This window comes from Lissotriton helveticus, chromosome 5_1 (genome assembly GCF_964261635.1).
Source record: "Lissotriton helveticus chromosome 5_1, aLisHel1.1, whole genome shotgun sequence".
Lineage (NCBI taxonomy): Eukaryota > Metazoa > Chordata > Amphibia > Caudata > Salamandridae > Lissotriton > Lissotriton helveticus.
In genome coordinates this window covers 841,715,477-841,730,641 of record NC_136065.1, presented here as the reverse complement: position 1 = coordinate 841,730,641, position 15,165 = coordinate 841,715,477, and the positions used below count along the sequence as shown (strand labels likewise).

Here is a 15,165-nt window from a genome sequence, read left to right as displayed (position 1 = left end):
ATAAGCAATCAATCAATTGGCAGGAATGGCAATTGTTTGGCTGACAACATATTTACACAAATGTGCACTGATAAAAGATGCACAGCAATGAAATTTCTCTTTTGTTGGTAGGCATGAATTGAGGGAGGAATAATATGTGATATGCTTTGACCCTACAATGCTCAGAGAAGACTCGTTAAAAAACAATGCAGTATTCCTTCTGACGGCCCAAATAAATTCAGCAACACAAGCCAAAAGGCAGCAAATTAAAAGAGGAGAATGTTGTAGTCTGTGCCCCCTTTATGTTGTTTGTTTATGGCCTTTATTTTATATTTCTTGTCTATGGTGTGTCCCTTTTTGTTCTCACTGTGTCTATGTTGTATATTGTCCTTGTACTGGTTGGTTGTGTGTCTCTTACCAGCTATGTCCTGGTACAAGAAGTATGTTTGTACCCCAGTTAGCCTGCAAAACTGGAAGATGGTTGAACCTGAACATATATGTCCAGTATTCAGTGTATGAAGAAGGTGAGTTTTGGGTGATATTTGGGAGGATGTTCGGTTGTCTAAGGCTGTAATTGATTCTGCTTTGGAATCAAGTGGTTCTTACAGAGACCTAACGTTGGATTATGTGGAAATCTAAGTGGATGATGGAGTAAGCAAAAGTGGAAGGGTTATTAGAAAACCTTTGCATCAAAATGATTATAACATGAAGCAGTCATTGTAAGTGCTCTGCTGTAGCAGCTTCATTCTATCCCTTCCATTTTGTTTTTGTTTTGTTGAAAAAGATGTGTTGTAGTGTGTGTTTGTCCTTGTGTTTATTATTGTTTAAGGACATTACCTTTCCCTCCCCACATGTGCCCCGTCATGTTTCCGCTGTCTCCTCCCAGCATGCGCCCACAGACAGTGTTCCATGAAGGAATCTGTATAGAAATGATCATTGGCAGTTTGGGTGGTTTTGCAACGCTTTTTGGTTCGCCGTCTGGGTGCTGTGGAGCTGCAATAAAGAGCAGAAGCTACAACTCGTCTCTGACCATCATGTATACGAAAAGCAGTACTGTGGGTCATATTGTGACATCAGAGTGAGCCTGATATGTTATTTTAGGCTCGCTCTAATAAATCAGATAATGGTACTGGACTGACATCAGCAGTGTCTGGAGTCAGTTGTTATTAGGGTGAAGAATATATGAAAATTCCAGTCAGTGTTTTATTATAACTGCATATTATTCACCTAATGTCTACAAACGGTGATATAATTGGAAATACATGCTCTTTCTTCTCTAGGTCTCTAGCAAAACGCTACATCAACGAACGCTAAAGTTCTCATTCTTCCATGTGGACAAAATGAAGAAGCATCATCCACTGGGACATGTCATATTCCCGCTGAAGAACGAAACTCTCATTGGAGACAGCAGGCTGGTGCTCTGGAGGGACCTAGAAACAGAAAACCTTGAGGTGAGAAGCCAGCCCATCAGAGGACGCATCTAAAATGATATAGCGAGTAGAGCACATAGAAACGCAGTGACTCATAGTGATTTAAGAGTGGAGGCGGCTTGAAAGGGTTGCCATCTTTTCTGAATCGCAATGCAATTGTAGTGTAGTTCCTATTATCCCAATAGGCTCTGCACATTGGAATAATACCTTCAATAGTATAGGCCTAGACCAGACGTTAACTAGGTCTTCTATTGTCGATATTAGACTTAAAGTTTTGGGTTTGCCAGCTAGCTCAGAGTTCACTAGAAACTTTCTCGAATAGGCAAGGAGGAGTTGAACCTCCCTGGATAGACAAGAAGGGATTTAGTTTCTGACAACCATAGAACATGACAACTTTGCTCTCCCCTAATCAAGAGTGTATCTCTAGAGTCGTGTGAAAACAAAAGACAACTTATTTTACTCAGTCAGTACGTGCATTCTTAGTTTCACCAGATTGTAGAGAAAAGGAAGAGACGGGCGTGTTCAATAAAAGATGGTATTTATTGATCAGTCTCTTTTCTCATACAAGAGAAATGGATCGATATTATCGCAATACTTATGGTTAAGTAAAGTGCATACAATAAAAGCAGAAGTATAAAATAATACTGTAAAAACATTTATATGGTTTCTAAGCCATAAGGTGGTTTAAAATTGATAAAATAGATATATACATACATACATTTGACTAATCGTACTCAACTGGTGTTTTCTAACTACGCCTACCCCGGTGTACCTGACCTAAGCCTAATACGTGGGCGGGAATAGAAAGTAGCAGTTTAAGTTAAGTTTGTTTTGCCAAGTGACTGACTCAAGAATTCTCTGCGAGGGGTTATTCAGTTCTGTACCTGGAATCTAGGATGAATGAGGGATGGTATCTCTCGTCTCTGGTCTCGATATTCCAGGCTGCCTGCGAGGGCTACCCGAAAGCGCCGGAGCTGGAGGAAGGCGGGGCTGCGCCAGCGGGGTCTGCTCTGCTCTGGGCTTCGGCAAGTCTGGCTGCTCCGATCTCGTCACCACCGCGTGTGTTTGCTTAAGGCAATACCAGTAATATTTATACCTGTAAGGTGCCGAGATTGACGTAAGGATGGACATAGATACGTCAATAAGGATGTCATACGACTTGGTCGTTAGCACATTCTTTTGCTGAAGTTCTCGATGAAATCAAAACAATGGCCGCAGGGTTTTCCTAGGTTGTCATAGGTTTGATTTGTTTTGAGAACTCCGTATGCCTTATCAGGGGCTGGAGGAATATCGCTTGTCTAATTAGATGGCAAGCGTTATGACCTAATCAGATAACACGTTCCTGTGCCGTGGTGTGGCTTAATCAGATAACGGTTTCTGCATCATGGGATGGCTGCTAGTTAACTTGTTAACCAGAACAGGATCAGGAATAGGGGGATCGATACAGAACCTATAGGAATACATCACACCCACTCCACGCTATCTATGGCCATATTTACGAATCTAGGCATAGTAAAACATACTGTAGAGTATTGTGTATACCTTATCACCCCAAAATACATATATGCATTTCGAATTTATCTAATATACGAAAAAATAGTCACATGTATTATATGCACTCAAGCTGTAGAATAATGCCAAAGTAATCAAGCATATGTATACATTATTACTAATCGAATATGAGAATTACACATGAAATGGCTCTTAATACAGAAGAAAAAGTTCGAGACCATTCCATCATAGAATAAAATAATTATGAACATACCAGCGGGCAGCTAATGTCTATAAAGTATCTAAAAATAGAAATTTTAGTTCTCTGAGAATAGTTCTTACTTTAAGCAGAAGATAAGTGTCCCGAAAAATCGTAAAAATATATTGGGGCTGTTGAAAAAATTGCTGTCCGTGAACTGGAGGGAAAATTGTTCATGGTATTTTATTATTAAAGTTGAAGGCCAAATTCAGGGTGTTGGGAACGCCGTGTGCTAGCTTGCTCAAAAGTCTCTATTTCTGCTCTGGTGAGAACATCATATCATTTAGACTGTCGAAAAATCTGTCAACAGCTTCCTGGGAGAGTTCCACTAACTCGGAAAAAGTTGTAACCATGCATTCGTGTGCATGATTGTCTCCACTGACGTTTTGATTAGTATTGCTGACAGAAGGTCATACCTGATCGATGCTGCTTTCATCTTGAACTTCACTACCCCTTAATCGTAGCGGTGAAGTCTCCACGAATGCCGTCATCAGAATTGGCAGCCGTTGAGGGCAGCACAAAGTATGAGCTGTTATCGGACCCAACAATGTTTCTGCATCCATAGGCGCATCCGATTGTAGAGTCAGACAGGTGTCCAACACGCATTCTTCTCCGCACAGCAAGCACCTTAATACAGGTAAAACACATCGATGCCACATTGGTCGAAATGAAAGAAACCAAGTCATGTTCAGGTCTCTAAGCCGGGATAGTCCCAGGATTTTTGATATCCGGTCCCGGTATCCAATGGCTCGGATTGTTTCTTCCCTTGTCGCAGGTGTTTTGTCTGTGACACGGTTTGCCATAACGAAATATTAGGACCAAGAATAGGATTCCTGCAATTAGTCCCAAAATGAGGGGAAGTCCGCCAAAAATCGAATGGACGAAGTCTGGAAAAATACCCAGTATGGCTTTGAATGGTGTTAATGCCATTGAGAATACTGTCTTAAATACTTTTGAGACTCCACTGGTATCAGAAATATTTAAGATTTCATTCAGGATTTCTGCGAAATGTATGGGGGAATTAGTTGATAACAATGAGTGAATCTCTGCAGTCGTCCTTGCGACTAGGAGATCATATGTTTCTTTTGATGACGTGAGTCTGGTCAGCGTCTGAAGAAGCACTGTTTTCATTCTGCTTAAAGTGTCTATTCTAATAGAAGTAATTTTCAAGTTGGGCCATGCCCTTGCCTCCCTGTCTGGAAAGGAGCTGGGGAACAATGAGTGTCCACAGCACTTGACCTTCGCAGTCGTAGTTACGAGATAAGGAGTCCCGGGCATAAGACTACAGCATCTGCGATCCACAATTAGAATGTAACTCCCATTATAGAGTCTTTTAAAGAATGGTTCTATCTCTGTTGCAGGTGCGCCTAGCTGGTGACATGAAAGGTTATTTGAGTTCCCTTCACAGGCTCCATGCAAACTAATTCCATTACACAGAAGTGTACCGCTTAGTGACATCGCACAATCATTGCCACTAAGAAACACTTTCTGTCCTTTATTACTGACACATGCATGTGAATAGGGTAAGTTCCATGTTGACTTACTGTACCCTTTTCCCAATTTTTCGTACATGCCAGCCTGTATATATTTTTGGCAGTATTGAAACCTGAAGGTTGATATTGGAATATTAATTATCCCATGTATTATCCATTCACTGACAAGTCGTTCTGACATTGTCACTGGTAATCTCTCGAGTTTCTCAATGCTCAGGATTGTATAATCATAACCCTTCTGTGCCATACTGATTTGTTTATCAGTAAGGTTAAAGATATTGAATAGTGACGTTGTGTTGATTAAACGCCAAGGCACATAGCCTGAACGCAGATTTTGTAACGTCCAGCCAAGCTGTACAATAGAACGCAATTGAGACTGACCGTGTTGTAACAACAGTAAGTCTTGCGATAATATGTCGATTGCTGAAGACACAATGCTGTCCAAAGAAAAAATTCTGGAGGACAGAGTCATTAACCCATTGTCCACTACAGAAAGTGATTTTTCCAAATTAATACGGTCAATTTCCCGTATACTTTCTGCTGTCTCAATTTGAGTCACCTTCCAGGCCTCGTTGTAAGCTGCATATACAGAGGCTGCTATGAAGCGTTTTTGACGCTGTTTGCGCGGTCCCATAATGAAATCACGCAAGTCAGCACCATCAGTAAGTAAAGTTAGGTGTTGCTTAATTTCTGTCAGTGTGGAAGTTTGTAGCCATTGAAGGCATAATTTGCCCACACTGTAGGTAGTTATTATCCCTGGGTGTTGTCTTTGGGAATATCTAGGGTCTGGCCTGGTCAATGTGAACCCCTGTGTTTTGTTCAGGAATCTATCTTGACAGTTATTAGTATCTGTGGGCCAGATTAACCATTGTTTCCAATCAGGATTTGTTCTGTTTTGGTTTAATACATAGTTTATATCTATCCCTTCATCTGTAGAGCTATTGCTGTCCATTGTTGGCTTTGGAATAGACGGTTTATTTAAGTCTTTGATTTTGGCTAAGCCAAGACAGGTAGTTTGTTGAACAGTGTCATTCAAAAATATAATTTGTTCTGGGATCATGCAGGCTCTAAACAATGATCCTATACCTTGTACTTGCCATTCTTTTGTACCCCAAACACTTTTTACTTCAACATTTTTGTCCCAATAATCAAAACCAAAAGTATTCATTTGTTCAAAAAATGAGTCTGAATATATCATTTTTGTGTTTGTTATCATGATCTTTGTCCCTGTCTTATTTGACAATTTGAAATAAAATGTTTCAGCATTACTTGTGTTGAACCCTGAAAAGTATGAATATTTGTCGTAAAAGGTTCTTGAGCTTCCTTTTGGAGGGGTTGCACAATGTTCCCATTGATTATAAATTAAAACATTTCTAGGTTGTGCCGATTTATGTAGAAAATGGTTACCATAGTGGTTGTAACAGTACATACTATCATAATTTGTCGAACCCTGCAAATAATCATGTTTGGTAAATTTAGCAGACATCACTAAGTCAGACATCATATCATTTATGTTTTCAAAGTCCCAATCATCAGCAAATGAGCTTGGTTTTACAAAGTCACTTAACGAGATCTTGATTTGGTGTGGATATTTCAGGATTTCAACCGGACCATAAATTTCGTAGTCAGTATTGTCCCATGCTACCCCACCTGGTATAGGATTGGCTGTGAAGTTGACTGAAGAAAGTTCTCTTTTCTCGACGTGTGAAGATGTGTGTGGCTTGAGGATCAAGTTGATTTTCTGACTTGCTGTGTCCATTTTAGCATATTTTCCCTCAATGAAGCGTCCCAAAGTTAGTACCATGATGAGCCAAAGTATGAGGATAAATGCACCAAAGCCCACCCAAAATTCAATCCATGGAGAAATCAGATAGGTTTCTTTCAGGTGTTTCAAAAGTTCCTTAGCTTTATTTTTAAATGTTTTTGTTGATGGCTGTGTCTTTGATTCACTTAGGTCTTCAGAGGAATCATCGAAGTTTATGAAGTAGCCGGATGCAGTTCTGTCAATTGTTCCAATTGCTTCAGGATTACTGTTTCTTGCATATTCGTTTGTTACTTCATTGTAGGTCGGTGTGTCTCTACTAAATGTTTTTATTTGGGTTTTTAGAGGTCTGAGTTCCAATGCATTGTTGCATAGTCCTTGTTGTTGTTCTGTAGGCGTTTCGAATGTGATTAGCCTCTTAGTTTGGACCTCTGTATTTGTAGCAAACCTTGGTGTTCTGCTACTTATCGGGAGTCCACTTGGCCTACTGTTTGTTTTTGTTAATAGAGGTCTTAGTTTACCTCCGCGCCACACTTCTTTTGTAATCTCACATGTGGGGTTGTATGCTTGTTCTCCCCAAACGGAGGGTTGAGCATGTCCGTCTGTATAGATTACACAAGCGTACTGTCGTAAAGGCAGAATGTCGATTGGCAGAGGGAATATTCTTTCATATTCTAGATTTTTTAATTCCTCTAGTTCTGGATCAAAGTAGTAGTATACTTTGTCCGTTGTAATTGAATTCACCCATTGTATCCATTCCGGATTCAACGCTGTTGTTGGTAAATTACACAGTGTTGTTAATGCCTCAAAGGCTGATTCTGCTGTTCTGACTGTGATACGTCTACCGTCAGCTTTATCTTTTTCTCTAGCTATTGCGGTTTGAACTGCATGAATAATGTTTTCTTTAATGCTGAATTTCTTTTCAGCTTCTGTGTACAAGTGTGATTTGAATGCAATTGGTACCTTTTCTCCCTCGTTAGAGGTCAGGTATGTGAATCCGCATCTTCCTGGGATGACTCGAATCACAAGATTGCGTGTGTTATCATGTGTTTCTAATTTTGTTTTAATTAACATGTCTGTTTGTAAGGATCTCAGAATTTGTGTGTGTATTTGAGTCCAATTGTTTTTTTTTTAAATCTGGTTTTATTAGATCATAAAGGGGTTTGACCCTTTCTGCGTAATTTGCAATGTATGTTCTTCCGAAATTTAGGAAGCCTAGAATTGACTGTAGGTTTTTTAGTGTTCTAGGTGCTTGGAGTACGGCACATTTCTCTAGGAAATTGTCAGCCAGGCTTTTGCCTTCACTTGATAATTCATATCCTAAGAACAGGACTGTTAGATGGGCAATTCTAGATTTTTTAAAGTTGAATTTGTAACCCTCTGCTGCGAACCCAAGTATTATGGTGTTCACTTTCTTCAAGTGAGTATCCAAGTCATCATCTGTTAGGTATATGTCGTCGACATAAGATAATGCCTCTTCATCATATGTTTGTAATAATTCTGTTACTCTCGCTGAGAATAATCCTGGGCTGTTCTTGAACCCTTGGGGTAACCGACAGAATTGATTTTGAGCGCCATTTATTGAGAACGCGGACAATTATCTGCTCTCTGGTGCTATATTTTGACAGAAGAATCCATTAGAGATGTCTAATGTTGTTTTGTATTTTTTGCGCACTATGTTATTCATTAGTGCTGCACTATGCGAGTTTTGCACTGCAAAAGTTTTGCAACATGAGTTAAGGTGTCTGTAATCCAAAACTAGACGATATGAATTGTCTGGTTTGGAGACAGGAAACAAAGGGTTGTTCATTTGTGAGGTGCAAGTTTCAATCACCCCCTGGTATTCTAATTGGTCTAGGATTTCTTTTACCTGTTTTTTAGCTTCTTGCTTAATTGGGTACTGTCTTTGTGCAGTAGGTTGTGTTTTTAACTGGATTTTGTGAGGAGGAGAATCCTCATCCCATCCTACGTGATTTTTATATAAAGCAGGAGCTTGAGCTACTGCCCACTTTCTAGCAAGTGTGTATTTTTTATGAATTGGGATATGATTTGAGAAGGCAGGCATAATTATTTCTTTGCCATGAGGGCAGTCCCTGACAAACTCTGGTGGCCAGTCTTTTTCAGCTAGAAGGATGTCATAGCCCTTGGAGAGATTATCCCAAAATAGTCCCCTTATTTTTCTAGTCTTATCCCCCTCTATACGTAATGTTATTTCATATATTTTGTGAGGTTTGCTAACTCTGGTGTCTGCAGTTTCCACTTGAAGGTATTCATTCGTGTCCACTGTCTCCAGATGATTCATAAGGACTTTGCGGGCTATGCTCACTTCTGCTGCGCTGTCTAGCATTGTCTGAGCCCATTCTCCGTTTTTCAGTTGTGTCCTCAGTATTCTCGGCATTGTTGAATACTTTAATACTGGCTACCTTCTTTTTTGGAAATTGTAATTTCTTATTTGGATGAGCAGGTTCCTTGTCTTTGGACTTGACGTGCCCTTCCCTGGGTTCCGATCGTCCTCTTCTTTCCGATTTCTGCGAGGAAGTCTGAAAAGATTGAGAGGGACGTGTATCAAAATCTTGATATCTATCCGGTTTCTTTATATTATCCCTATTTCTAAGGTTGTATTTTTTCCCAGAGGGCTCACTTTGGGGAGACTTGGGTCCTTGGTCCGGAGATCTTTCTCTCCGCCGAGGAGACCTTCCTCTGGACTGGAATCTCTTTTCTTTTGGATTGGATTGTTTGTTTCCATCCCAGTTCTTCTTTTGGCTGTTTAGATTATTTTTAATAAATATTTTTTCAGGACTTTCAATCAGTTGGGGTTTTACTGGTATTCCACCTAAACTATCTCTACCCAGTTCCTCATAGGATTTTTCTATAATTCTGGCAATTTCAGCTGGTTGGTCTGCTATATCTGTTTCTTTTAACCTTTGGCGGATCGCCACGTTTGCTGCTTCTCCCTTTATGTTGGCTAGTAATATAGCCGAGACCTGCTTGAAGTCTTTCAGTAATTTCATACCAAGAGTTAAAGCGGGTTCTGGACCGTATTCATCTTGAATTTGTTTTAGCACATCTGGTATTACCGAGATGGATGGAACACCATGCGTTTTTGTGTAGATGGAAGCAAAGACTGTACCCCAAGTGTCACAGTCCTCCACGTGTGGTGTGATTCCCATTGGAAGACAGATAGTCAGAATCCTGTGTTTATCCACAGGAGTGGTGTCTGGAAACACCGCCTCTATTTGGGTGATTTTTTGTGCTAACCAGAATGGTATTTGTTCCCTTTTAGCTGGTACCTTACCTAGGCAGGACTGTATGTTCTGTGGTGTAATTTTATTTGTGTTCCCCTGATGAGGGGTCAGCTGTGGAATTTTGATTGCTGGTTGGATTGTTGAAGTCCACATTACATATTGGACTAATTGTCTATGTACTTTTATTAATTGTTTTAGTTGTACTAAAACATCTGCTGCAGACATTCTTTCGATGTCTGGATGTGGTGTGTATCCGGCTAGGACCGGCCACGTTGCTCCTGGTCTACCTAATGGACCGAGCCTGGTGATGTGATTGTTGTGTTTTAGGGCGCCATTAAACAAGAGCAGGTGCTCTTGAAATTTAAGTGGTACTTCCACCTCCTCGAATGGAGTGTACTCATTAGGAGGTTCCTCTGTTTTGTAATAGTGGAAGACCTTTGTTACAGCGTTTGCTGCTGGAAAGTGTATCCATGAATAGAACACCTCTGTCTGCCGATATTCGTGTGCCTCTATTACGAATATGACTGTGCCACCTCTAGGTGTCAGTCCATTTTCTATAAGTTTTAAAGTTATAGATTTCCTTATGTTGACCGCGATGAGTATTATATCCGGGTCTGCTTCTTGCATAGTATTATCAGCTGCTATGAGTTCAGCTGCTACTCTAGCTGTCTCTCTTTCTTCTTCAGTATCTGACATTCTACTGTCAGGAAGGTTATTTTGTTTGTTTGCAGATCAGGTTTCTTATGGAAACAGAGATTAGATGCACAATATTTTGGAACAGTGTATCCTTCAACGTTGACTAAACCAAGAACCATACATAGGAGTTTCCTCCTGCCAGGTTTGGCGGATATGACCTTTCACCCACTCCAGACGTCTTTGGAGTATTATGGGAAAAAAGGGGTCTGAGTGAAAAAGCACGACTGAGTTACTCTAATGTCTTGCGTTAGTTTTATCGCCTTTCCAAACGTTTGGGCGCCATGTAGTGTAGTTCCTATTATCCCAATAGGCTCTGCGCATTGGAATAATACCTTCAATAGTATAGGCCTAGACCAGACGTTAACTAGGTCTTCTATTGTCGATATTAGACTTAAAGTTTTGGGTTTGCCAGCTAGCTCAGAGTTCACTAGAAACTTTCTCGAATAGGCAAGGAGGAGTTGAACCTCCCTGGATAGACAAGAAGGGATTTAGTTTCTGACAACCATAGAACATGACAACTTTGCTCTCCCCTAATCAAGAGTGTATCTCTAGAGTCGTGTGAAAACAAAAGACAACTTATTTTACTCAGTCAGTACGTGCATTCTTAGTTTCACCAGATTGTAGAGAAAAGGAAGAGACGGGCGTGTTCAATAAAAGATGGTATTTATTGATCAGTCTCTTTTCTCATACAAGAGAAATGGATCGATATTATCGCAATACTTATGGTTAAGTAAAGTGCATACAATAAAAGCAGAAGTATAAAATAATACTGTAAAAACATTTATATGGTTTCTAAGCCATAAGGTGGTTTAAAATTGATAAAATAGATATATACATACATACATTTGACTAATCGTACTCAACTGGTGTTTTCTAACTACGCCTACCCCGGTGTACCTGACCTAAGCCTAATACGTGGGCGGGAATAGAAAGTAGCAGTTTAAGTTAAGTTTGTTTTGCCAAGTGACTGACTCAAGAATTCTCTGCGAGGGGTTATTCAGTTCTGTACCTGGAATCTAGGATGAATGAGGGATGGTATCTCTCGTCTCTGGTCTCGATATTCCAGGCTGCCTGCGAGGGCTACCCGAAAGCGCCGGAGCTGGATTTCTCGGCAGGAGAAAGCAGCGTCTCGTTCTCAGCGCGTCAGGAAGGCGGGGCTGCGCCAGCGGGGTCTGCTCTGCTCTGGGCTTCGGCAAGTCTGGCTGCTCCGATCTCGTCACCACCGCGTGTGTTTGCTTAAGGCAATACCGGTAATATTTATACCTGTAAGGTGACGAGATTGAGGTAAGGATGGACATAGATACGTCAATAAGGATGTCATACGACTTGGTCGTTAGCACATTCTTTTGCTGAAGTTCTCGATGAAATCAAAACAATGGCCGCAGGGTTTTTCCTAGGTTGTCATAGGTTTGATTTGTTTTGAGAACTCCGTATGCCTTATCAGGGGCTGGAGGAATATCGCTTGTCTAATTAGATGGCAAGCGTTATGACCTAATCAGATAACACGTTCCTGTGCCGTGGTGTGGCTTAATCAGATAACGGTTTCTGCATCATGGGATGGCTGCTAGTTAACTTGTTAACCAGAACAGGGTCAGGAATAGGGGGATCGATACAGAACCTATAGGAATACATCACACAATCAGTTGTTTGCGACTGCAGCCACGGTCGCAAATAATTGATAGGGTACCACCACCTCAAAGGACATTGCATCCTTTCTTAGAGTCGTCGGACTGAGGGACAGCTTCCATTTTGTGAATGTGGGCTGTTGGCATTTTAAGGCGTAGCAATCAGTAGAGACGACCTGTGAATGTCAGTAACATAATGCATATGCAATTGTTTTCTAATTTCAGCTCCCTGTCCCCTGGAATAAAAACAAAACAACTCTAGATATTCTGTGAGTGTGAGTGCAGAGATGGAGGTCGGCTGTCCCTCACGTTCTCACAGTTCTGCATTTGCAGCTAAATCACTATGATACACACTTCGATATCTGCATACTTTATTGTGGGAGAGGTGTGGCGCCGCGGCCAGGGCGACTGACGCTGGAATCTGGGGATCAGGGTTCGCTCCCCGGCTCAGGCGGCAGGTTAGCCCATCACCATGTGACTCTGGGCAATAGCTTGCTTAATCTTCCCGACGGCCCCCAGCGCCTAGAGACCCTAACGAGTGATTGTGCGCTATACAAATGTGGATTATTATTATTATTATTATAGTAATGTGACAAGATTTATTAAATAATACTAAATGGTCATCTTGCACCTCAACTGTTTTGTATACCCATTACCGTAAAATGAGGGTTGATCTGCAATGCAGCTGCTGTTCAAAAACACAACTGGTTTGCGACACAATCTTTGTACATGGAGCCCTTAGTCACAGACTTCACCTTGGCTGACTGCAGAATCAAAATGGCAAATTCATAAAGGTATTGCACAAAAATCAGACTTAAACTAAACAGTAGTTTCTTTTAGACATGCATAGTTGACCAGATTTTACTGTTTATTTCTATGCAATTTCGGAGTAAGTAAACATTGATTGACACACTAGTATGTCGAATGACGGTGTATACCCTTTCCTGAAACCTTCATGGGCATAATGCACTCAATGTGTACTTCAGGCAGCAAATATTGTATCTTATGATTTTTTTTAATGAAATCAAATACAAGTATGTATTCATATTGTATCACAGTACAATTGTTTAATCCTTACGAATAATATTTTTTGAAACTATGTTGCACCCTTTCCTAAATATTGTTGTAATTCGTAATTAGCACTTCATATTAGATGTCATGGTCCGTAAGCCATATTTCACAGAGAGCACACTGCCTCACTCTGCTACTACACCTCCTTAACTAGGTGCGCTAGTTTTAGATTGGGAGATAATAGCACCCTACTACAGTAAATGCACTGCGCACAGTGCAGCTGCGAACTTGTGCCTACACTGTGAATAGCGCATTAATGAAAGGTGAACTGACCGTGCCACCAGTCTGCCTTTCAACGCATGTGGAGACGCAGCCGCACTTTCGAAGGAGAGCAGTTAAGCCCTGCAGTCTTGTGCAGTGAGCGCCTACTTCCGTGTGCAGAGAATGCCTGGGGTGCGGATGTCAGTGCCACCTTTTCTAAAGTGGCTCTCTAGGGGATGCACTGATTGTGTTCCAACTCTTTTATGGCTCACAATCAGTGCACCCTGTTACAGCCTCTTGGTCACCGACAGCACATTCGCAATGGCAGAGGAGCAGTGCACCACCTGCTCAGAGCCAGCAGCTGAAAAAAACCCCAATATTTTATTATCAGTTTATTTTTCAGATGGTCGCTGAGCCAGTGTAGGGAGGGGCGCGGCTGGGCCATGGGAGGAAAGAGTGGAATGCACTTCGAAGTGTGCATGTCTGTTTGGCCAGCCATTTTAGGCCGGTCAAACAAACATGCGCAGTTAGGTTTCTCCAACCCACTGTATTGCACAGCCAGGTGGAAGAAACAGCACAGATTCCGCTTGTTTGAGCGAGTGTTAAACCAGCCCACTCAGTTCATTCCCTGTGCTGCTCTTATACCATGAGAGCAGCACAGGGATTGCAGTTTCTGACGCTGTCCTAGTGCCTATTGGGACCAGGAAGCAAAGGAACACTGAGGTGCGAGGAGGTGCAAGGCAGCTTAAGATACGTTTTTTTTTTATTAGTATAACTTCCCGCGCTACTGCTTCCGTGCTCCCCCCTCCACCCATCCTACCACTTTTTGTTTTTGTTGGCCATCACTGCTCTTGCTATTGCACCCAAGTAGTGGAATGGTCGTTGTAGGCACTTAGCATAGCTCCTAGATGCAGGGATAGCACCTAGAAGCAGGGAAAACACCCTGGAACAGCCAGGGGTAGCCAGTTTCCCAGGATATATCTCAATGTAATTATCAATCTCACTGCCTCGAAAAGTTAACAGTGTTGTAAGAAGGTGTTTTGAATGATGTCTCAGCAAAGCATGCCTAAGACACACAGGCCCGGATACTCAAAGGTCCCTTTTTTAATGCAAACCCAACTCTAAACCTGTTTTTGGATTACCAAACCATATCAGACAAAGCTGTATTCGGCCAAAATGGCCACAAACATCAATAAAAACATACAATGGTTTTAAAAACTCTTAAATAAATATTCATTTAAATTTACTTACAATTAGCTATATAATTCAGTATCATGAACGAGCTGAGTTTCATGCTATGCCATAAAATAAATCGATTAATGTTGAGAAACAAACCAACGCAAGTTGGTATTTGTGTTGGTTTGTATGGAAAAGTATAGCCAAGCAGAGCGAAATGCTGCTTTGCATTACTTTGCGTCACATGGAGGTTACAGGGGTGGTACAGGGTGTTCCCATGCAATCAACTATGCCTTTTGATGCTAAATCCTATCTACTAACATTAGCAGACAGGGTTTAGTGCCTAAACTTAACGCTGCTGGCAATCAGGCGTTAAAAGGGGAAAAGTTGTAATTTCTAATTGCTTTTCAGACTTTTCATGCATGCTGTATTGTGCAGCACACATACAAAGTACGAAAAGCTTTGAAGTGTGTCTCCACATCAAGAAACGTACCCTTTCAGTACAAAACCTGTGGTAGACTCAGGCACACACCCTAGGTATATGGAGCTAAGGTGTGTGCCTGGCTCACGGCAACTCAAGGCTGCACCAGTGCTATGGAGAGGGAAGGAGAGTGCCATATCTCTATGAATATGGCACTCTCCTACTCTCTCACTGTCATGCAACGCTGTGCAGCCTCATTGGGTGCTGCGCTGAGTTGCCCGACAGCTATGAGAATCTGGGCCACAGAGCTGTTTGG

The 15,165-nt window shown here is 41.4% G+C and overlaps 1 protein-coding gene across 2 annotated transcripts in view; it reads left to right on the top strand.

Annotated features, from left to right (window-relative positions):
• Positions 1-15,165, top strand: part of LOC144754950 (synaptotagmin-15-like) — a 724,047-nt gene that overhangs the window by 501,638 nt on the left and 207,244 nt on the right. For both annotated transcript variants that reach the window (XM_078643310.1, XM_078643309.1), the window contains exon 5: positions 1,260-1,430. In XM_078643310.1, the coding sequence (XP_078499436.1) occupies positions 1,260-1,430 (171 nt within the window). The remainder of the gene's footprint in view (positions 1-1,259; positions 1,431-15,165) is intronic.